This window comes from Camponotus vicinus, unplaced genomic scaffold, assembly GCF_025532165.1.
Source record: "Camponotus vicinus isolate PSW18456_S1 unplaced genomic scaffold, iyCamVici1.0 SCAF_3, whole genome shotgun sequence".
In the NCBI taxonomy this organism is placed as follows: domain Eukaryota; kingdom Metazoa; phylum Arthropoda; class Insecta; order Hymenoptera; family Formicidae; genus Camponotus; species Camponotus vicinus.
Window position 1 is genome coordinate 19,305,597 of NW_028141967.1, and position 24,935 is coordinate 19,330,531.

General features: G+C 39.4%; 1 protein-coding gene across 3 annotated transcripts; it reads left to right on the forward strand.

Moving 5' to 3' along the window:
* Window positions 1-1,335: 1,335 nt before the first annotated feature.
* LOC145968162 (neuroligin-1) lies at window positions 1,336-24,613 on the forward strand. Of its 3 annotated transcripts, none has more exons than XM_083093446.1 (8): window positions 1,336-1,895; window positions 5,312-6,899; window positions 14,531-14,677; window positions 17,207-17,395; window positions 18,198-18,457; window positions 19,592-19,738; window positions 20,471-20,895; window positions 21,845-24,613. In XM_083093446.1, exons 2-8 carry the CDS (start codon window positions 6,095-6,097, stop codon window positions 22,917-22,919), a joined length of 3,048 nt encoding a protein of 1,015 aa, XP_082949572.1. In that variant the 5' UTR covers window positions 1,336-1,895; window positions 5,312-6,094; the 3' UTR covers window positions 22,920-24,613. The 3 variants fall into 3 exon arrangements, with proteins under 3 accessions (XP_082949572.1, XP_082949575.1, XP_082949573.1); XM_083093447.1 differs by lacking the exon at window positions 1,336-1,895 and adding an exon at window positions 3,437-3,574; XM_083093449.1 differs by lacking the exon at window positions 19,592-19,738.
* The last annotated feature ends 322 nt before the right edge of the window (window positions 24,614-24,935 follow it).

A 24,935-nucleotide genomic window follows, 5' to 3' on the forward strand; every position in this document is an offset into this window, starting at 1 on the left:
TTAAGTTTCAAAATGATCGAAAGCGCTAAGAATAAGAAAGAGTTCAAGTGTTAACTTTAGTAGAATGATTCATGCAATGTTACACACTTATATAAGCTTGCATTTTCTTAGCAGATTAGAAGGATAATATTTTAATGAGAAACTTAATCTCTTTCTTCTTGCTCCACTAGTATCTGTATTACTGGCATTAATTAAAAATAATTAATAATAATTTACAAAATAATTTACAAAATAATTTACAAAATAGAGACAGTGCTTGATATGTACAAAGAACAAAAATACTTTAAAAAGAAAAAAATATACGTTAAAGAATATTGATATGACTAAAATGACATTCAAGTATTAACTCCGAGATACGGTGTTACGGAAAACATATTAGACTGAAACAGCATGAAAAAGCACAATAACTCATATCACTTCATAAGCGTATAAGAAAAAATTCATAAAGGAGAAAAAAAGAATTCTTTTTCCAATTTCTTTCACGAGGGATACTCTCTACGGAATTAGTCATCAACTTTTTGTGCGCGCACAGAATCTGTGCGCTTCAAAGAGTCGACAGGTTCATTTGACTGCACATACGGGGAGCCCGAGGAATTAGCTGGGCGATCGACGATACCATTCCGGCGGAAACGCAGCCGCACAAGCGCCAGTCGCTTATTTCGCGAGGCGAGTCGCGTGGGTGATGTCTGCTGCCTCCGGCAGCCTCGCCGTGGAGGAATGGAAAGCGAGAGACAAAACGAGGGGAAGAAAGAGAAGGAGAGAGAGAGAGAGAGAGACAGAGAGACAGAGAGGAAAAGAGAATCTCTCCGCACACCAGGTAGCCTCTCTCTCGGCAACGTTCGCACTCGCGCTCTTTTCGTCCTCGTATGCGAGAGAGAACAGGGGGTGGCGTGTGTGAGATGCGAGGGTAGAGAGAGGCTGTGGGTGCCGAAGGCGCAGCGGCGGCCGCGAGGATGTGGAGCACGAGCCGGCGGCGGCGGCGGCGGCGACGGCTGGAGAAAAGATGCTGCGCGGGGAAGAAGCAGGATAGAAGGCCCGACGCGGGGGTGGCGGAGATAGAGAGAAGAGGGAGCGAAGAAGGACGACGGAGAGAGAGAGGAAGAGGGAGTGACAGAGACAGGGAGAGAAGGAGAGGAAAAGCCGGAACGACCCGGGGGTTGCCGTGGCGTTATCGACCGGGCCTCTGGTCGGTATCAAACCAGGCGTCGGCGCCGTGGCTGTCCCGGCTTCCTCGAGTGCCGGACCATTCTCCACCTCCACCACCACCATCATCGCCACTACTACCACCACCATCACCACCACCAGCGGCAAGAGCAGTAGCACCAGCATCGCCACCTCCGCGGAGGTCGCACGGCTGCTGGCCCTCGGCGCGTCAGTAAAGCCCGGGACAGACAGTCGATCGCGCGCACGGAGGGTGCGGGTCGTCCTGGGGGTTTTGCTTGTTCCGGTTCGGATTTGGTCGGCTTGTCGCTTATTTGTCAGCCCGTTACTTTCGTTCCCGCGCGGTTCTCGCATGTAGACCACTCGCGCGACACGCTGTCGTTCAGTACGATTCAACAGCTGGCAGAGGAGGTGTTTTCGGGCGGGATGTCGAGCTGAAAGACTGGTAAACACATCCGTTGGTCTTCGGTTTGATAAGCTGCTCCGAATGATCTGGACCGCGTCGCATCGGTCTCGAGCGTAACATCGTTATCTCGGACTCTTAACTCGTGATGCGAGACGCATCGGATGGATCGAAGCGCTTCGTGCTGGTGCGTGTGGTGTCGGAGCAGTAGAATTATATGGACTGATCGAAAGTTCTTCAATCGAAAGAATATCGAATAAATTCCGGAATGGACTATGTGATACTAGAAGACGACGCTAGATAAGGAGTTGGATGTTACGTTTAGCTCACGGTGCGTTTTTCACATTTTTTTAGAGTACTCTGCGAATGAGGGGATGCAATGTTTGATGACGAAAATTAAACTCGTATCTTAAGGACGAGCATGTTATTTAACGATAACTACATCGAATCTGCTTGTATAAGCGAGATTCTAGTTTACTGAATATTCGTCAAATTTGGAACATATGGCGTCGGAACATATCGTCGATGATGGGAGATTTAGACAAATCCGTGTATTCTTTTCGATCAATATAAGTCTATCGCATATATTTTTGCTATAAAAAAAGAAAAGATACCAATAATAACAACTATGCAATAAGATTTCGAAAACAATGAACATCTCAATGTACATAAATTATCTAAAAGATTCTTAGCATTTTCAGATTTATAAACTATTTTATTAAATAGCACGATTATCGTTATATCGAAGAAATTTTTCTCTTAAATATAACTTGAATAAATATTTTGTTAAATATCAATTATTTATTTAATATTATTATTTAATATATTTAATAGAAGTACTCACTTTATCTCATGATATGTTTATTCATTTCTACTGCTTTAATGTTTCATTTCAGTCCAATCATTCCTGTAAATAATTATAATGGCTTTGAGTCTGTATTGTTATTGAAATTGCACGTAACTAAGTCTTGTACATTCAGATATATTTAGCTACAAAGCCAGCTTTCTCATAATGCGTAATAATAGACGTAATGACACACAATCGTATTATTCTAATTATTTCTACATATTTCATTAACAGTTTCATTACCAGTTTAATCATTCGCAATATTACCACTTTGAAATTTATATGATACATAAGATATGGAATGATTTGATAATAAGTGCAACGGCGAAATTTATATAAGAAAATGTACATTTTGAAATTATTCCAAATTTGAAATCACGAGATTATCTTCTCTCTCAAAATTATTTCGTTCTCTTTTTTCTCTCTTTCTCTTTCTACTTCCAATATTTCTAATCCATTTAAATTTCCGTCTATACTGCGGATCAATTAAAATGATTAGATAAGAATAGGAAAAGAAATTGAACGATTTCGTAATTAATCCTCGATCTCGATGATTAAGGGCTCTTCGTAATTTTACAAAATGGATCACCATCAATTCTCTTTGATTCATCCATTTCTTGCAGGATGCACTTTCGTTGATCCGTGCAAAAATGTCACCCCTGGCGTTCGCGCAATTTCCGTGATAATATATCGGCGTTTTTTCGCGAAACGCTCGAAGAGTCGTTCTTTCTCCCTGGCATCCGTTTCTGCCTCGATAATTCCTTACGGATTTTTCTCCGGAAACTTTGAAATTATCGCTTCCGTCGGCGAATTATTAATCATTCAGTGGTCCCCTGCAATTAGCACGAGACTGGAATTTAATTTCACTCCTCGGGCGAGATTCTTGCGCCTATGATTCGGCATCTCGTTTTAGCTCGCCCGTCGAATGGCGCGGAATCACAACGTATAGTTCGACGTTAGTTTGCTCCTCTTTCGAACTTGGCAAGCTGCGTCGGCAGTGCGCAGCTTCGTCGACGGAAGACTCCGGGGAATCCGATCTACGAAGTACTTAGAAGACAAGTCGGACCCACTCAGGATGCTCGTCTCTGTATACCTGTGACATTCCCTTCGGATGCGAAAAGGCGAAAGTGCAGACAGAATTTTCTAATTGTCACAATTAGCTTGTGAGTCACTGCGTCAAAGAGACTTTGAATTAATCAAGTTTTGCTTTTAATTAAAATTGCAAATACAAATCATAAATAGTCTATCTAAACTTTCAAACAGTGCTATTTACATGCCATCTACATTAAGTGGACTCTGCTTTCATAATTCTGAATTTTCTTTCGTAAATAAGAGGGAATGATATGTATAAATGATGTATTTATGCAAATACGGTTTACATTAATATTTAATTAGCAAACATGACACAAGCGTCGATATTTTTAAAACTTAATCATATACAAAAGAGAATCGCAAAGATTCTTAATTTTAATTTTTAATATGCTTACTCGTTTCTTATTTCTCTGCGCAATTGCTCAGCGCAAAAATAATTACATTATTTATTCTATTAAATAATTACGAAGTTGATGCACTTCCCGTTTCGACACATTTATTGGAAATTTAAGAAAGTAAAAATAAGGAGAAAAAGTCGCGTGTCTTTTTACGGCTTATTTTATAAATTGCACGCTCACCAAAATATGAGACCATTACGTCGTTTCATCACGCAGATGGGACTTTGCAAAAAAGTACGAGTCGATTACTTGGTTGCTTCGCATTCGGAAAAAAACATTACGAGGGCGCATAACTGAAACTCTATGGTGGTAATTTAAACACGGACTACTTTCCCCCGAGGCCGAAACATTGCCAAAGCCGAAACCGAACCAAAGACCAAAAAGCACAGTTTACCTCAACTTGGAAATTGGAAATTCTCGCCTGGCCACGGTTCAATGCTATTGGATTTCGGATTTCGCGTTATTCGAGCAGCTTGAGCAACTCATTCAAATTAAACTGGATCGTCATTGCAATTAATTAGGTTTTGTCGAGCGACCGGCAATGCGACTCGATTCTTTTTTACAATTCCGGCACTGTACATTAATTGCCGATTTATCGAATATAAATTTCTAATCCGGAGCACTGCCGAATTTACGAAAATTTGATACAAAGCATCGATGCATATATTTGCATATTAACACGCAATAGAAACGCAATAGGATTAAATTTGCAGTATATATTTACCATAAGAAGGATCCATTTCCTACTGCAATAAAATATATAAAAATGTATAATAACATGTTTTTTATTTACTTTATTTTTTACTATTTTACAATGAATAAAAAAAGAGATGTTTCTCAGCGTGAAAGAAAATTACGAAGAATTTATAATTGAACAGGGAAATCAATAAGTTATATAAAAACAAATATTAATTATATATTTATTTTACAAGTTAAAAATAAATATTATTATATATTTATTAAAAATAAAGAGTCCACAAAATAAATATTTAAAAATAAAAAATTACATCTATGTAAAATATTATATAATATTAAAGTACATATATGTATAGTTAAGAAACAGAACAGTAGTTGATGAAGTAATAGAATAGAGATAAGAAAAGAATATCGGTGAGATGCATACGTTTCACGCACGATTGTTCCTTCAGAAGCATATCAAGCATACATTTTTCAGTTCATTGTGCAGACAGAAGCAGCAATCTTCGCTATTTGTTCTCGAGTACGAGCAACATCTGTCTCTCGTAAGGCTTTCGTAGAATTTTGGAATTGTACGTGCGCGTGTGATGGAAATGTAACAAGTTTATAAACTTATTATCCTCGCGTGACTACCATCTAATTAATCAAATCTCGCGTGAAATTCATTTCTTGGAGAAGCTTACCTAACGAAGCGACCTTTACGTGTTGTTGCAGCGTGTTGCGGCGTGCTGCGGCGAATACAAGGCGAAAAAACCAAGAGGCACCGACGAGAGGCGAAAGAAAGGAATCGAGAATCGAAAAATTATTCCACCCCGGATGAGTCCCCCTTCGCAAGCGAGTCGTAGGACAGTGCGACGAAGACGCTGAAGAGAATTTCGCGAGTCGGCGACTCCGAGGGGTGGTGCATCGAACCATCGTACCCCGGGTGCCGATGATTCCGTCAGGATCATTCACTGCCGACGATTCGAGTTCGTCGATCGTCACCGGGGCGTCGTGTATACGCGCTTGTCGCGCGGTAACGACGATCAGTCGCCAGCTTGGCAGCTCAGCGTCAGCGCGGGCAACGCATGCACCTGAGAATGGAAGTAAGAGCCCGCTCGGAGCACATCAGCAGCAGCAGCAGCAGCGTGATAACAGCACCGAGTCGTTATTTTGAATTCGAGACGGCGAACGGGGAGCGAGAGCCGCACGGAGGGCGCGAGACTGGAGGTGGCGGCAAGCCGTACCGGAAGCAGTGGGAGTGGGCGGACAGCGGCGACGGGATAAGAGTGGTGACGGCGGCGGTGGTGAGGAAAAGGGTGCAGGAGAGCGGGCGCAAAAAAGCGGCGGCGGCGACGGAAGGGCGAAGGACGAGCAAGGCGGCGGCGAACGGAAAAGGAGAGCGGAAATCGAAAGCGGAAGAAAAGGAAGTAGAAGAAGAAGGGGGTCGTCCATCGGCGGGAGGGCCCCACAGATGCGGGGCCCGCAGGGGCGCGCAGTCCGCGGCGGCGTGACGCGATGCGGACGTCCTCCTCCTCTTTGCCGAGGAAGAGGAAGAGGAAAGACCTCTCGCCTCCCGATACCGTCCTCCTCGTCGACGACTGGCGACCGTCAGTTAAATATGTCGGTCGACAGCAGGGTTCTTCGCTTCGATTCTCCGCTATTATTGCGTCGCGTCGAGCGCGATGCGACGACGACGTTCTTCACCGAGGACGAGACGGTCCTTCAGCGTGTCGTAAGATTCCCGGAAGGCCGAGGATTCATCGGACTTTCAGCGAACGGTGCTGGAAGCGGGAGAGACGAACGGGAGACAAAAACGACGGAAGCAACGATGAGAGACGAGATAAGCGGAGCGCGGAGGACATCGCGAGTAAGGAGATTTCTCAAGATAGTGCCTCGTTCGACGGTGCCATCGTCAAGAGCATCCTTCTGCTGGTACTCCTCTGCGTCCAGTGCTGCCTGGCGGGCACCGAGGCCCTGGCCGGCACGCAAAAGTACTGCACCAGGACAGTCAAGACGCGATACGGCATCTTGCGCGGCGTCGAGGCCAGATCGTCGACCGCCGTCGAGACCTACTACGGGGTGCCATACGCGACGCCGCCGCTCGGCGCGTTGCGTTACATGCCTCCGGTCACCCCGACGCCGTGGCGAGGTACCAAAATCGCCGACACCATGCCGCCAGCCTGCCCGCAGCATCCGCCGTCGCCGGACGAGAAACTGCCGCGGCAGAGACGCGCCTATCTCAAGAGGCTGGAACCCGTACTGGCGAACCAGAGCGAAGACTGCCTGTATCTGAACCTCTACGTGCCCAAACCTCCTCACGGTAAGTCACCCATGTATTCTCTGAATCTCTGATCTCTGATCTCTAAAGATATGTAGTATTATAGAGAGAAAAATATTGATCTTGCACTGAGAAAAAAATCTGGTTGCATTAATTAGAAATCTGGTAGGTTCAACCAGTATGTCGGTTGGAAAATGGACGAAGTCTTATGCCTGTTTCTACCAACGTCGTTTAACTTTAATCTTAGCTTAACTCACTCTTTGTCTCCTTTTAACTGTTCTTTTAGAAAGAGGCAAAAAATGAGTTAAGCTAAGATTAAGTTAAACGATGTTGGTAGAAACAGGCATTAATCAGTCAGAATTCCTTTAGGAATTACCAGATGAATATGATTAATTTCTTCCTGTTAAATTTACCAAATTTTCTGGGTAATAATATTAAATTTACAAAAAAAAAATGGCATCACTGTGTCCATGTTTAATTGATATAACAAGAAGTTTTATAGATCCAATTAACCAAATCCTTGTAGTAAATTCTATTAAACGTTCTAGTTATAAAATATCGAGTCTAATTGTGATAACTAGAAATTCTGCTTGATTTAACCTTCTATCAGATACGTCTTGTTGATATAATCAAACGATTTTTCTCAATGCAGCAAAATCAAAACAAATCCTTGCGTTTAAAAATCGTTTATTTTATTTTAAAAATGTCAAACATAAATTTTACGTAACGTGATGTCTTTCTTTTTTATTAAAGGATACAGTAATAGAGGATAATATAATGCAGTTTTATAAAATTGTACGCTTTATGATTATTCTGAAAACAATTCATCGACCTCACATAATTCAATATCACCGATTAAACATTAACAGAGATTAAAAGAATGTCGTATACGTAAAGATACGAAATTTATATTATTTATCGAAATTATGATATATTTATTTTCCAATAAAATATTTAATAACTCGAAGAAATTATAGCGATATATTTTAAAATGGTTTTAAAAGCGTAGAATTCAGTTTCTGCTTATTGGAAAATAGGAATATGTTGTCTAAATTTTCTAGAAAGATTTTCGCAAATATTCGTGAAATACTGGTTGAAAAATACGTGTCCTTATGCGTCGCGCGACTGCATCGAGCGCCAAATTCCTCGCGAGAAGATAAATAAAAAAATTTTTCGGAATGTACCTTCTCGATGCGAAGTTTGGCGATATTTTCGCGGGATACTCTGTTTCGAAACATGTGTGTCGTCCAATTTTAGAGAGATTGCTCAACTTCGTTGAGAACGCATAGCGAATAGGTCCAATTTCATTTCGCGATAATCTGATTATCGAAGCGTTCGGGAACGTAGTATCGTGTGCGTTGTGACACGTGACAATGACATCGTTCGTTATAATTCCACGCGACAAGTAGACATGTGTATGTTCTTGTTCGCAAAGTTTTTTTCGATCAATGCATGTGTGCGAGTCTGTTAGATTCATACAGTTTTGTGAATGACATTCTATTTCCGTTGAAATTATATTAGACACACAAGAATGTACAATCTATCATTCCTCTGTAGACGTGAAATTACATCCTCATATAGCGACGTTAAGAATTCGGCTGAAGGGAACAACGAGACGAGTAATAAATTCTTAGAATTACTTATCTAGAAATTATTATTATCCCCTTTCTTGTATCCCATTACGTTATTTGCAGAAACTGAAGTGTTATTGGTCGCGCATTTGCAATTTGAAACTTTTCAAGTACCGATGCATTGACCTTAATAGGTTGGATTAAGTGTCTTGTGATTGAAAAATACAGAAGAATCTGATGGTAAAGTTATCTCATGAATAATCCATGTGCCATATATTACGAGATATCATGATAATTAATTATCATAGTACATCTTTTATCCTCTTACCTCTTCACAGATATTCATTTAATATCGCTGAAATATTAAAGCGCAAAGAGAACGCAAGAAGATTATAAATAGCCCGTGAGCCACGTTTGTCTCGTTGGCGATGGTAGATTGTTAGAGCTAATTTCGCTAATTTTATTTAATGCGGCATCGAATTAAGAGAAAGAGAGAGAGAGAAAAATGTCGCAAGGATAGCTTTATGCGACGATTTCGCGACGCCAATGTTTCCTTCGCGAGGAAATTGCCTCCTCTCCCACCTTTTCGCCCCTTCTCTCAGGCCATCTTTTCTCTCAGCTTTTAACGTGGGGCTGAAACGAGAGCGAGTGAACAAAAGAGCAGATCGATCGGTCGATGGAGACGGTTTCCTGATTGCAAATATCTAGCAAGACTTACAGATGTGAAGCATAAACGCGGACCAATGTACGGATCACAGATATGGAAATCAACAGCAGAGGAGTGTATCCTGTGATAAATTTTGAACGGGGATTTGACCGGATTTGCCGAACAGTTTCCTAATATTCCTGCTTGCGCGCGTAGGACTGACTCTGACCTATTTCAGTTTCCAAACAATTTGACTTCACGGTGTCTTAGGAGATAATAACGTCTTTAATTAAATATTGAAATGTTCATTAGGAAAATATAGATATTCGTGAAGAGAATCTTTTTTATACATCGACGAAAAGGATATAATGGAAAATAAACGCTCGCGAGAGATCGATCGGATATAAGGTTAATTAAAGTTGAAATTGCGCAAAAAGACCCGCTATTTTCATAAAGTGCGATTGAACGGAGATTGCGCACGTCCGGACGGAAGTTCGTGCGTGATCCACGATATTTCCGTTTTGTTCCACGGACTCTTTTGCGTAGGGAGCCCGCCCGCTATTATGCTGTCGAATAAAAAGCCGTAACTACCCGACGTTTCAGCCGGATTAAAGAGAACGATCCGTCGTTGCTTCCTTCGCTATCGCACGTTGAATCCTTTTGCTTTTTATGGGAGCGAGCGCTTTTTCCCGCGACTTTTTCCCGTGCTTGTCTCTTACCGGCGACGTATCAGGGTGCAGCCGTCACCATTACTTGCACGTAAGCAGCTTAGTTTTCGATCTCGCTGGATATTATCGATGAAAAATTCAAGCTCCTTCAGCGGACATATCCGTGGACGGAACATGTTATTGAAATGCTGTTTGCGAGCGTAATATCTTTTTGAAATTTAGACATTGAGAAATTCTTTCCGATATTGATCGCATCCGGATTAATAACCGCGCATTAATATGAACGAGCAAAAGATTAGAATTATAGAAGTAATATATAACATTTCTTTAATTCTGTTAAAAAGAAAGAAACTTAACGTATAAGATGGATGATAAGAACGAGACCCGCGATTTCGTGCGATTTAAAAACTTCGATTACGTTTGCATTAAAAAATTGCGATTTGGGGTTGAAAGCGTAATCCATAAACACGTAACTGGGGAATATGAGTTTCGTTTCGAATGAAATATGGAACCATACGCGATTACGAATAAAACATAGATTGCGCAAGGAGAAACGCGAAATACGTCGTACATCACACGGAATTCGTGCTTATTTTAACGATATTGCGTTTGTCCAGCGGGTTGAGAGCTTTTTCGTTTCTTGGATCATCGTCGTGAAATTACTTTTATGGTTATATCCTCCATCTATTATTACGCAACGCGAGGACGAAAGCTCGTAACTCTGAACGATAGGTCATGAATGGTTCAAAATGCATACCATTTATATCGTCCATCTATCTCCTCAGCTGTACCATCCAGGGATAGAATTTCTTGGTTAACAGAAAAATAGTCATAATCTGCGAATGTTATAATCTTGTATGTAATATCTCTATAATTATAATCTCCAATAGTTATCTAATAGATAATATATTTATGTGTAATTATAATTACATACCTATAATGCGAGTTTTTTTTATTTGATATATTATATAAGAGATATAATTAAAATCGCCATACTTATACTACATAAATAGATTTCTAAATATCAAAGGCTGTACTAACGTATCACACTTTACACAAATTTATGTAGGAAAAAACAGCAAATATATTTTGCTTTATCACTTATTAAATTGCTTAATTAAATTATAATATAATCATGTATTTGTATGATTTTATGGATGTGTGATATTTCATTCTCTGTATCGCTAATTTTATTTACGTCTCGTATTGATCATTTTTCGTTTACGTCAATTTGTACGATGCATTGCTTGAACATGCAACTTGTTATTTTTCATGCAGCGATTACTCGTGGAAAAATTCGATAGATAGGTTTAATAAAATACATTATGGCAATATATTTTAATATATAGACAGAGAAAAAGAGAGGCGCTTCGGAAGTGAATACAAAACACGTGAGAATAATATTCGGGATAGGAGGCGAAAGAGGAGCGTCACTCGCGAATTCATCGCGCTTGTCGTTTCTCCGATCGAATATCCCCCGTCTTTGTGCGTACTCGCGTGCCTCGTGTGAGGAATCCGTCGCTGTGAAGAATGAAAGAATAAAGCGCACTTTTATCTAGGAAATGATGAGAAACCAGGATGCCTTGCCCGCACAATGGTAAGATAGATGCTGCATACGCGAAGAAATGAAGCGGACCGAAGGGATCTGAAGCACCCAGGTATTGGAAGAACAAGATAAAGCGACGACGAAAAGAGAAGAGAAGAAGAAAGAGGAGAAGAAAATGTTCTAGAGAAAGAAAAGGAACACAAGTGTAAGGATGCGTTGCATCCTCAATTCCGTAGTGCATTGCAGTCGATTATTCGATTCACGTGAGAGAACCTGCAAGCACCGCGGGAGTGAGGTGGCTTCGTATCGAATCGACGTTCTCCTGTTCTGGCTGCTGCGACATTAATCTAGAGAGGAGAGACAATGAAGAGGACTTCAAAAGTATCTCGACGTTTATGTGGGTGGATCGATGCTCTCGTACCTATCGACACAAGCTTACAGTCAACGATCGATCGCTATCCATGCTAGATGCGTAGCATCTAAGAATAGAATCGCAAAAAAGCTCTAAATGAAGGACTTTCATTAATTCTATCGACTTTACGAGTCTTTTAAATTTGCACATTTAAATCTTCCTTTAGCGAAGGAGTTTTAGAAAAGTACGGTTCCGGCGAATACAAATATTCCTGTAATTCGGACTTTTATTTGAAAACTTAGTTAAAAAAGTGAAAAAAACAGGAAATTAAAAATCTGCGGAAAAGATATCGTTCTTATGTGACATCTTATGTGATATAGAAGCCAATTAACGGACACGTATAGCGGCTTACTATTTTTTATCCATGCTAGATGCGTAGCATCTAAAAATAGAATCGCAAAAAAGCTCTAAATGAAGGACTTTCATTAATTCTATCGACTTTTACGAGTCTTTTAAATTTGCACATTTAAATCTTCCTTTAGCGAAGGAGTTTTAGAAAAGTACGATTCCGGCGAATACAAATATTCCTGTAATTCGAATTTTTATATGAAAACTTAGTTAAAAAAGTGAAAAAACAGGAAATTAAAAATCTGCGGAAAAGATATCGTTCTTATGTGACATCTTATGTGATATAGAAGCCAATTAACGGACATGTATAGCGGCTTATTATTTTTTATTTCACGATCGGACGCCGTGGAATGTCTCGAAATTGCTATTAATTCACCATAACGACTTTGCGATCTCTCGTTAAGACTTCGAGATAACGATCTTTTCGCATTAGGGGCAAACTTGGTACTAATATATGTCGGGTTCAAAAAGCTCCCTCGTTTTCGAATTTCCGTCTTTATGAATTTATTGGTCCCCGTATCTTTATCTCCCCCTTAACATGTATAATATAATCATATTATACGCTAAATTAGGATGTAGAGACTCGGCGTGACAGCGAAACGACGCTTCGTACGTGCGGAACCAGAATTTCAACCATTGCTTGTAATATAAGATTATAATCCTGTTATACGATTCTAGTTAGAGTTCTGAGGAAGACACGGAAATAAAAGCGGATACTTTTCCTGAAAGTTTGACCAATATATAAGAAAATAAAATGGCATGTAAAATAATCTAATAGATAAACGTTGGTAAGAGTTTAACGAGATATTTAACTTTAGACAAGCTACAATTTTCTTGAATCGGGAAGAAAAGTTGTGAAATTTTTTATTCAAAAAGTATTCATAGAAAATCAAATTGAGAAAATTTTATCATTAAAATTATTTAATTAATATTTCAGTTTACGCGATAGAACTCTTTTATACATTTTCTTAATTTAAGTAATTATTGGAATATTATTGTTTCCCTAAACAGATTAAAAAATTGAGGCGGCGCAGTAAAAATCCAAGATTGTTTAATAAATTATTAAAAAAGTAGTATATCATTCCACTTTATCCTCGTAAAAAATCTATAATTTATGACTTCAGAGTGCGAACCTGGCGTGACAAAGATGAATCGACATCGAGAAAGCAATAAAAATACCGAGTCGCTCGTAAATGTTTCGAGATACGATCTGACAATTGCAAACGGGCAAATAGAGGCAGGCATGCAGATTTTCGCAGTTTCCAATGGAAAAAACACGTGCGAAATCACGAAGGTGATGTCGTTTGCTCGTTCACCTACTTAACTATCTGTCGTTTAGCGTGCGTTATCAGGATCGCAACAGGTGTCTCGCCTGCCATCACTTAACTCGGCATATGATAGTTTGTTCCCGAAATGATTATATTTTGATCGCAAATGCGTTACGGATATTGTGATCGACAGAGAGAAAGAGAGCTATTGATCTGAGAGATCTAGAGAGATGCAAAGGAAGTAATTTTATGAAAAATTATTTTTCGATATTTATATACGTGTAAATCAATGTTTTTCATTTGAATTCAGCTAAATTCTTAATCCGTAATTTGTAATATTTGAATCGCTCAACCATATTCACATATGTATGGTAAAATTCACATTTTTTTATGTAGATGAAATATTGAAAATGCTTCGGATTTATAACACACTTGGCCATTTATATTAAAAATATAGAAAAATATAATGCTAATAATTATATCATATATGAAGCGGTTTTCGATGTAATCTATTTGTAATAATTAATGAGATAGCTAATATATATTTGATCGAAAAAAAATTTAAAATTAGATAACAGTATCATGGATTCATAATCATATTCATGTATAAGCTATAGAGCTTATAAAGTTATACAAGTTTAATCTACAAGACGCATTTTGTAAGATAGCCGTTCTTTAATTAGATGCTTCTTTTTATCTGGCCGCACCTAGTTTTTAAGAAACGTTTAATTATCGTTCATTATATTACAGTTGTATTAGCTTCACGTGCACATTTTCACACGACCTAATATTGTTTGACAGAGAATATGTTAAGATCAAAGGAGATTGTACTTCGCATAATCATAGCTTAAGTTGCCATAAAATATTTAATGTCGAAATTAATTAAAGAGATTATAAAAATATATAGCGTCGAATATCAAAAGAGTAGGTTTCAATTCAATCTGAATTACATGATTCGGACGATACGATATTTATTAATGCTTTGACGACGAGTATTTGTTCGTTGAATATATTCTGTTATCTATTATGAGATATAAAGAGAATCAATGCATAAAGCTATAATTAGCAATGCAGATAAAGCACATTATTTATTATTTTATAAAAAATAACAAAAATAATTTCCCTCTTGCATCTATTACATTTATCTTTATGCATTTACCGAGACTGATATTCGTGAGATGGATGTTGTGGTAGAATGTTCTCTGGTCTTGCAGGTAGTATCGCAGACTCGCTGCCAGCTCTCCTCCTCATTCATGGCGATTCCTATTCCTGGGGTGCCGGAAATTCATTCGATGGAACCGCCTTGGCCGCTCACGGACGCCTCATTGTCGTCTCCATCAATTTTCGTCTTGGTGTGCTTGGTAAGCTGGCAATACTTATTCATTGAAACAAACTGTCTCAATTTTCTACCATTTCAGAACACGAGCTACGCCTTGCAAACGTTTGCGGTTACTTTATTTGGTCGTTTGCAGTCGTATTTATTACGATCGTTTGCGAAAAGACAAACGAGAGCATCTCTGAAAGAATTGTTGCTACGTCATTTTATCAAAAAATGAGATTTTTTCTTATTCGTTATTTATCAAAATTTTTAATTGTAATGAAATATATATACAATGTGACTTTAATCTAATGTCTTTCGTTTGCAACAAATCACAAGATTAAAACAGTTATTTTTTTAAGCCCATGATTATTTATCGACGACTGACAAGTTGACACTTCAATCAGTATTCAATAAATACGCTTGTTGGGCCAATAAATTATTGTTTTAAGCGTACAACGATGGCGAACAATGCCCGATAATCGGATAACAGTCGCTATTTTGTATGCAAGAGGTGATAGAAAGTTTTCGGATTATAAAACGCGCCGAGTTTTACCTTGCTTTATTTATCATGTGGCGCAACTAGCTCTCTTTTGTGCTTTCATAGACTTAAAAGAATGATCTCATTACTCGCGGCAGTCAAGGAAAAAAAGTTTTATCGAGATCTTACCAGATTACTTTCCGCGCGGTTGTATATAGGAATTCTCCTTCGGGGGTTGTTACCTGTGTGCGCGATAGTTGAGACCTTAAAAATGCGAAGTTCCACCTCTCGAATATAGATAATAGCAATAAGTTGTAGGACGTATTTTCGAGGCAGTCGTGCGTATGCGTGTGCCAAAATTAAAAATGGGAACAAAGGGGAAGAAACAAAGGGAGTTTAATGAGGATGAAGAAGGGTAGGGGATACGTAAGGTCCGGGTGTTTCCATGCGAGTAGATTTTTGCGCTCGTTTATCGCATGGCCGCACAGCTTTTTGAGCGTCTGCTAAATATCGTGCACGTAATTTAAACTGGCGCGTTGCAAGAATGACCGCGTGAAATATTATTGACATTTGTGCAGCGAAAAAAAAAACGGAATGAATATGACCTCGCTCGAATTTATCTGATTTCTCAATAAATGTCATTTTGTAATTAATCTGTAAACGGAATTTATTTGAATATCATTTTTTTTTTCTATGTGAAGGACGAAGAATTTTATACGTTAATTTACTTAAAAAATTTATATTGTATTTTTTTGTAGTTTCACGATTTTTATTTTATGTCTCTTTTGCGCATAACAATAGTATATATCCATATTTATTTTTCCCCGCGGTATTTTGGAGATGCGATATTTAAAGATTCGAATGCGTATCTAATCATGTATGAAACGATAAACAACGATATTATTCGAAAGCTATGCAGACGTGTTTACAACACCGTTTTCCCATTCATGAAAGAAGCCCAAGGCATTCAGTGGAACAATTTTCGATATCGATACGCCGTATTTTCACTATGCCAGAGTTGGGGTTTGCGTTCCTCTTTGTCGGTATGCTGCAGTTTCGTATGCGTTTTGTTCATCGCATTGAAGCGAAACAATGCCTGTAGCGTTATCCAATATTGTGCGGTCAGCCGATTCCATTTTCTTCCGTTTTTTTTTTCTTGCTACTTCGTTTATATTAGTCGCGTTTCTTTTATTACTTTTGATATTTGTCATTTTTATTTCATATTTATGTTAATATGTACATTAATACTGATAGCTTTTGTGTAAATATTAAATAAATTTGTAATCGATGTCGCTTTGCTGCAACGTAAATCAGTAAAATAAATAATTAAATAATTAATTATTGAGATGAAATTATCTGCCTTTTATATTTTTCAAAAAATATATTTTTTTATTAATATAAGAGGGAAAACATTTATTTTATATTATTTACGTGATATTCATATCACTCTATGATATTTCTCTGGTATTAAATACGAATGTAATTAAGGCTTGGAACTAGTGTACCAGCGAATATGTGAATGGGATTAAAAGGCGAATCGGATTGGAATGAAAAACTCGCCTCGCAGGCAGATGGCGAATCAGAGTGACAAGAGAGTCGGTACAGCAAATTGAAGCAAGCAGAATTGAGTGCTGGCGAGCAAATGTTTAATTTTAATCCGGTTTATCCTCCGATCTTCCTTACTCGCCGTGACAATAACTACGTACATGTACATGTCTTGGCTTTCGTTCTACAACGATAACTAATTTGATAATAATTAAATATATCAGGTATTCCTTTCGATTAGAGTAAACACTAGAAGTAACTGGATCCGAGCTTAATGAAAGTTTTCAATTAGTGCAATAGAATTCAATTGTTTGTTCGATTGTATTTACAGGGGACAGATGAGATGTGGGAAAAGTAGCCCTCTCGAGATAATTCTCTTATCGGGGAAATATTTGAATTATTTTCTCCGAAAAGTTTTTTCAATGATAATTTTTATTTTCCCAAAATAATAAAAGTATGCTTCTTAACAAGTACAAAATATGCGAGCGATTTGTAGCGGACGTAAATGACTCAGTCGCCTTCCTAATTCAGCATTGGCATTAACAGGCTTCCTGAAAACCGGATCGAAGGGAAGCGCGCAGGGCAATTATGGGTTGATGGATTTGGTGGCTGGACTTCATTGGCTGCGCGAGAATCTCGGCGCTTTCGGCGGCGATCCTGAGCGACTGGCATTGCTGGGTCATGGCACCGGAGCGGCTCTCGCCAATTTTTTAGCCGTCTCCCCTATGGCGAAAGGTAAGGTGTTTAATCGTTTCGCGGCCAACGGCGGATTGCGCGTGTGTCAGTCAACGGTGGTTAACACGCCATCGGTCGCATTTGCAGTTGACGTTTGCGTATATCCGTTACACATTTTATGTAGAAGCGCAAACTATGTAAACATACGTCACGAGTTTTTTTTTTTTTTTTTTTGACAACGTGTGTCCGTAGACTTGAATTTTTTATTTATTTATTGGGTTCAGGTAAAAGAGACCATTTTTTACGCTTTACGTGTTATGTTTTATGGATATACCTCCTCCTGGTTGTCCTCCCCCTCCTCCCCCCGAGAAGAGAAATCGATAACGTTTCTTCTTCTGATCCGTACAGATAAGCCTAACAAAATTCTGAGTCACAGTTCTCTCGTAAATTGTAATCTTGCTTGCAAAGGAAGAAAATTGATTTCATTACGTTTAAATACTTGGACTGACGTTGGCGCGACTGTCTCTAAAGAGGAATATGCTAATTGGAGTTAATTTATTTACCTTTCCGTATAATCGTGTCTAAGCTTGTTGTATAGTAGAGTAATATGTAGAATAAAAGGGAAAAATTATTAAAATATTTAAAAATAGGAAGCTTTTGTATCGCGAAATAATACAAGAACTAATCTATTTTTACGAAATATTGGATTTTAAAATAAAATGAAAGGCTAATAATATATAAAATATATTAAATAAAATGTACTGTTCGTAAAATATATAATTAGAGATTCATCAGACATTCCCCTGAAATTTTTACAAGTTATATCGTGATTAAAGCGGGAGTTTTTTCGAACAAATTGCAGAGTTGATCGGGAGGGTGATTTTGCTCGGAGGTTCGGCTCTCTCGCCATGGGCGGTCCAGCGAGATCCGCTGATGGTGAAACGTCGAGTAGCCGAGGACACCGGATGTCTCGGCGAGGATGTCGAAGCCGACGATATCGCATCGTGCCTTCGTTTAAGGAGCGTGGAAGAGTTGCTGGCGGTGCAGCTGAATCCGCCGAGATTCACTTCCGGATTTGCACCTTTTATCGACGGGGCTGTTCTGCCAGCCACGGTCAATCAGGTGAGACTATTTGCCTCGATAATCGATAATCTTGAGATAAAAAGATAGTACGTGATGCACGATTTCCGCTTATTTTACGATCTATAACACCTTACTCGATTGTTTCGCTTTTTTAACACAATATTAACTTTAATTATTAACTTTTATAAAAATAGAATATCGAATGTTCATCTATTTTTGACTTTTGAAAATTTTTATCTATGGATGAAATTGGAAGGAGACCGTGAATCAGTTATAAAGTCAGATTAAAGTTGATATCTTGACGAAAATGGAATATAAAAATATCGTATTAACATTTTTATGGCGTTTTTTTGTACGTGACACCGCTAATGCTATCTGTCGTTTTGGGACGTCCGGCGCAGTGTTTCAGTTCCGCGTCGTTTTGGATGTTAAACCATTTTTCATAAAATTTGCATTTACATTCTCCGCATTCTCCGTAGAGCTATATGCCGTTTGGCGTGGGCAGTTTAAACGCAAATTACACGTGGAATTTCTACCGCTTCATACGCTTCAGACGTAAATAAATATAACAGGGCTAAATAAACATCGATGCGCGTTTCATTTAGATGATTACGGAATTCAAATGTTGTAATTGTATGCGGATATTAGCCTGACGTCGACGGCCAACCGACATATTGATTTTGCGCGAGAGCGAACGAGACGACAAGTAAACGATGAATCTGCTAATTGAACGGGCAGCCGGTTGACGGATGACGGATTCGAGAATTCGTAATAGCTAGTACTTCGTACATGCTCCATTAACTCATCCGTTGATAGTCTATCTGGTTACCCGTCGCGTATATCATGATAGTGAACGTGAAATCGGGAAAGACGAATGAACGCGTGCATAAAACTACTGAAAGTGTATAAAAAAAAGTTAATTGTGTCTTTATTGAAGATCTCATTATCTTTATTAATAAATAAAAATATTTATGGCCAAATATACGATATTTAGTATTATGAGGAAATAAAATTGCAAGATACATCTTATTTTATTACGTTTCTCGATTAAATTTATTTAACAACGACGTAGGTGGAAAATAAAAATAAAAATAAAATAAAAATGAAAATTTTGCGTGTGAAACGTATCGATACGCGTGTTATTTTTCAACGTAAAAAGAATCGTTTGATCAGAATTTTCAGCCCACTGCCTCTTCTTCGGGACTAATGCCGATCGTGCCCGGGCCCGGCTCTGAATTCGCGGACTTTGGTAATCGTGATTTACTCTTTGGTTTGACGTCCGAGGAAGCCTGGGTAAATTTCACCGAGGAAGATTTACAGGTACAGATTTACATTAACGTAAATTGATTTATGGAAAGCATCCGATAAAGAAATATGTATAAAAAGAAATATGAAATATTACCATGTATTGTGCTCGTTTTCAATTCTTCTTGCTGTTAGAAAGATCATTTTTTACAAATTATACATATTTCATAATATCTGTTAAAAAAATTATATATATATATAAAACATTGCGAACTTTTTAATTTAGTTTTTTCTACTATTATTATTATGCACATACGCTCCTTTATTTTGATATCGATTTTATCAGAGAAAAGAAATTTGTATTCGAGCGGAAGTGATTTCTTGATTAATGGTCGACACTTTGCGTGCATAATATGTAATTGACATCGATGGGATATAATTTGACAAATTGATGAGCTTTACACGATCGCATCATGGGTCTGCCATCGCCGATCGTTCCGGATATTATTGACTCTCTAATGGTCACGGTCACCGAGTCGCATTATATATGACATGCATCTTCCTACTTTATAACAATATTTGGATCAATAATTCACACGCAGATGCATTTATTGCAAAAAACGTGATTTGTTTATTTGCACTAGTAAAATCTTCAGATAATTATCTCGTAATAATTAGCAATTAAAAGAAATTGATTTATACGGCGAGAAAAGTTCAAGACGAAAAAGAAGTTTCTTGCATAATCGACATTCGAATGATTCGCTATTATTCCGCGTCGTGAAAGCAGGCAATTCTTATGATTCGCAGAGCGGCTTCAACGAAACTAGGAGGGACCGCATATTGCGCACTTACGTCCGGAACACCTATCGGTATCATCTGCATGAAATCTATTCGACTCTCCGGAATGAATACACCGATTGGGAGCGGGGTGAGCAAAGTCCCGTGGCGATCTGCGAGGGTCTTTTATCTCTCCTCGGAGACGGTCAAGTCGCCGCGCCGCTTCTCAGACTGGCTCTACTTCACTCGGCCTCGGAGGGACGGGGTTACTTCCTGCACTTCCAACCCGGTGAACGACCGAGTCAGAGAGGCGAGGAAGTACCCTATCTCCTGGGTATACCTCTTCTCCGCGGGGAAGTCACGTCCGCGCCGCCTACCTTTGGCAACTATACTCTCGTCGACGAGAATTTGTCCAAGCTACTCGTGCATTACTTGGCTAACTTTGTGAGACGCGGGTAAGTTTTGCTCTTCCTTACTACTCTCTGTCTGGCTATTAAATGGACGTCACTAATTATGTCTATCGATTATTTGGAAATGAAGATCAAAAGTTTCGTAACAAATATAAAAGAAATATTATGATTACTATTATAAATATTTTACATTTTCTAAATTATAATGAAGTGTGCGAAAGTCTGGCAAATTATCTGATTAACATTTTTTTAATGAAATATACGACGGTCATTAATTGGTGACACGGCGATGCGAAATAACTAGGTGCGAAAAGGGTTAATCGGATAAGTGAACCTCTCTCGTTAATTCACTCGGTTCAAAGTTCTTCGGAACTTAAGCATACACTTCGATTACCTTCCGTGAGGAGAGTCTGCAGGCTGGTAGTGGTAGGGTAAAGTTACAGCTGTGAAAGGATTTTGGAACCAAACTCCCGCAAAGACCGTTAACGCGCTCAGCGAAAGCTCGCAATCTCGAAGTAGAGTAGAGTTGTTAGCGGAGAAGACGCGAAGTGATTTTGGCTTCTCTAATTGCGGATCGGTGGCTATCTGGATGATTACGCTGTCATCGATACGGTGAATTTTCTCACCGGAATTTTTTATTAATGGCGAATTATCGCACAGGGACGTGAAACGTTCGCTCAAGATCACGCAACACAAAAATTCCATTTTTTTATCTCTTTATCTAGAAAACCTTCTCACTGATTATGAATAATTAATCGTGATGACACAACAATATTTATTATTTTATAACAGTTTTTATTAAAAACTAATTATTATATCAAAAATAAATTGTTACATTCTTTTGTTTTGAAAAACACTTTTGATGCAAAATAATCCAACTAAATAAATAGGGTGATATATCAACAATGTGAAGCGTGGGAGAGAATGTCAAATCAGCCATTCAACAGATATCTGTCCACTTGTCAAAGGATCGCGATTACGCTCGTTGTTCTAGGGATCCAAATGGTGCGAGTCCCTTGTCCTCGGAGAACGGTTTGACGACGAGTCCGCCGTTCTGGGATTCGTATGACTCTATAAACCAGTTATACTTGGAGGCCGGCCACAGCCCGGAGATGCGTTCGCACTACAGAGGCCATAAGATGTCCCTTTGGCTGAACCTGCTGCCGCAGCTGCATCGGCCGGGCTACGAGATCAACATGCGACATCACCATCTCGTGGATGGCTCCAACCTCTACGAAGGTCCGGTACGTCCGCAGAGCACGGCCGTGCCTCTACCAGCACCCCCGCTACCCATGCCATCCCCCACGGAACCGTCCTCGATTCTTACCGCTCTGTCGACCACGGAATGCACCCCGAACACGACCGTCGCGACGACCATCACGCCTACAACCTCGCGAACGCTGCAGCACTCGAATCTAGGCCCAGGTCCCAATAATCTTCTGCGCAAGTTAGCGTCCAGTCACTATCAAAGTTACACCACGGCTCTTACGGTCACCATCGCGGTGGGTGTGTTTCTGCTGTTGCTCAACATCCTTATTTTCGCGGGGATCTACCATCAGCGGGACCGGAACGTGTCCGGTGGCAGCGCCTTCGGCAACAAGAAGAAGGAGGAGCTGTTGGAGGCCGGTTGTTCCGGCATAAATATCTCGGGAAAACAGCGACTGCCGGCCTCTATGAATCTTATGGACTCGCCATCGATGCTGCCGCCGCACAAAGCGAAGCTCGTGCAAGAGCTCGAGCTGCAATTGCAGGAATTCCAATGTTCACCGCCGCCCGGTGGCGGTAAGCGAATTCTGGAGCCGCCGTCGTACAGCAAGAGCCCGTGCATCCAGCGTACTCGTACTCCATCGCCCTGTGTAGACGCTACTATCGCTCGGATGGACGAGGTCAGCGACGTTGGCGTTCGCCATCACGACAGCGAGGACGAGAACGAGGAACTACCGGAACCGCCGCCCCCGCCCAAGGCTCCGGCGCCCAACGTCGGTCTCACGTGCCCCGGAATCCTTCGGCAACCTGGGACACCCGGTAGCGCGAAAAAGCGCGTGCAGATTCAAGAGATCTCCGTGTGATAGAGATGGGGGAGAGGAGGAGAGGATTTCAGTCTCTTGAGAACTTTGATGTTGAAAAGTGGGCGGTTTGCTGAGAACGTGAGGGCGCAACGAGAGAGACAATGTCGATCGAGATCAAGTGTAGCGAGGAGCGTCTTTGAACTCGGATTATAATCGGATACTCGAAGCGCGAGAAGGTACGCTCTCTCAGTCATTGTCAAAGCGAATTTCGTTTTTCTAATGAAATTTTATCGTTTTCTTACTTTATTTTCTGGCTTGAAAATGAATGAATATAATGTTCTCCTTGTGATGCGCATCGGTTGACTCGTACAAAATGAAAATGCGATCGCTTTCCGAAATCACGATCGCATACAAACGTAATTCTCTTCTCGATACTCACGCGTTCTTGTTCTTAAAGCTTACAACTAACTCTAAGAAGTGCGTTTAGTTTACGATCAAATTTAATATTATTCGCATCATCTTCGCTACGAGTGATGCCGACGTATCCGTAATACTTTAAGGAGAAAGTGAAACAATTTTTACTCGCTGCAAACGAAACATTGTACAGTGTGTCGTGTGCAAGTGTTAGGAAATGTGCTTTGTTTCGAGGAGTTTCTTACTGAAACTTTCGGGTTGTGATTCGCATCTTCGCATCCTCACGATTCGGTGAATGCGAATACTACGGAACAGACAGGAGATTCCTAGTGGTCCTTTCCGAGACATGAATCTTCGTCCGTCCATCAAGGACGGTAACGTCTGATATACTTGAAATTCACAAAGTTCAGCCGACACTCGTTCATTGACTCTTCGGCTGGGTTCGATCGGTGGTTATTGCGTAAAACGGGGGATTGATGTAATCTCAGGAATAAAAAAAAATGCAAAGGACATCACACACATCTCGCGGCAGGATATGTACGGTATCTGTCGTGGTGCTAACGCGGGCTAATTCAGTCCGGATCTGCCATAATACTAAATGGAATTAATCGAGGAATTGGTAGTCTTGGACTTCAACTTTTAGATTCATAAAACGAGGATGACTAACTATCGACATGTATGTGTGTGAAGGAACGCATAGCAAAGAGAATAAAAAGATGGAGGAATAAAGAGAAAGAAGATGGGAAAGAAAATGAATTCTGTAAAATGATGACTCTTGCTAGTGTAATTGGGCGTATGTTTGTGTGTGCGTATGTAATCTTATACAAGGAATTAGAACACGTATGAGATGCGAGGTAGGTCTAAACGGTTTAATGGCAACGGGGAGTACTTGAGAAGATGCAGGTGACTCTCCATACTTGTTTTAACAATTGCCGATATATAACGTAACATTGCATTTGTGAAGAAAAATTCGATGCGATACGAAGTTAGCGTTTTATTCAAAAAGACCGTATATCTGCGTTATGCGTTATATACTCAAACATCTTTATGACGTATACATTTGTCAGAACGTATTGCGGTATAAGTTTTCTCTAACTTTAATATTCACCTGGGGGCTGGAAAGAGAAAGAGAAAGTTGCTGTTTCAAAAAGTTATAAATTTGCTACAACTTTTTGACGACTGCTATAAAAAAGTGTTTAGATAAGGAGTTCCTACTTTTGACCAATTGGAGATTGTCCTGTAACATAAACGCTATGAATTAGTAGTAGATAAATATATTCGCGTAGTCGCTTTAATCTACTTAATATATATTTTTATTAATAAATTTTATCATTATTTTATTTTCGTTCAAATTTACTTAAAAATACCTTTATCCATTTTATAAATTTCATACAGATTCTACAACGGATTCATTTTTCATAAAAGTACTGTTTAATTCGAGCTCTTAATAATAATAATGGAACTTAGTGTAGACAACTTAAAGTCTCAATCTCTCCGAGAGTCACCTGTACATTGTAAATTTCATGCAATATTGGAAATATGATAATTTGAAGACGAAAAGTATTCGGGCTCATTTTAATTTATTTTTTCTGGGGTGCTTAGACGTGTTAAATGATTATGAATATACATACGATATCATTATTTTAAATTTAATTATTGAAT

Bases quoted from the DNA above. Each gene is read 5' to 3' on its own strand.
- LOC145968162 (XM_083093446.1), top strand. From the start codon at position 6,095: ATGCGGACGTCCTCCTCCTCTTTGCCGAGGAAGAGGAAGAGGAAAGAC. The intron at 14,678-17,206 runs GTAAGCTGGCAA...TGGCATTAACAG, and splicing joins TTTTCGTCTTGGTGTGCTTG to GCTTCCTGAAAACCGGATCG. The intron at 17,396-18,197 runs GTAAGGTGTTTA...AACAAATTGCAG, and splicing joins CGTCTCCCCTATGGCGAAAG to AGTTGATCGGGAGGGTGATT.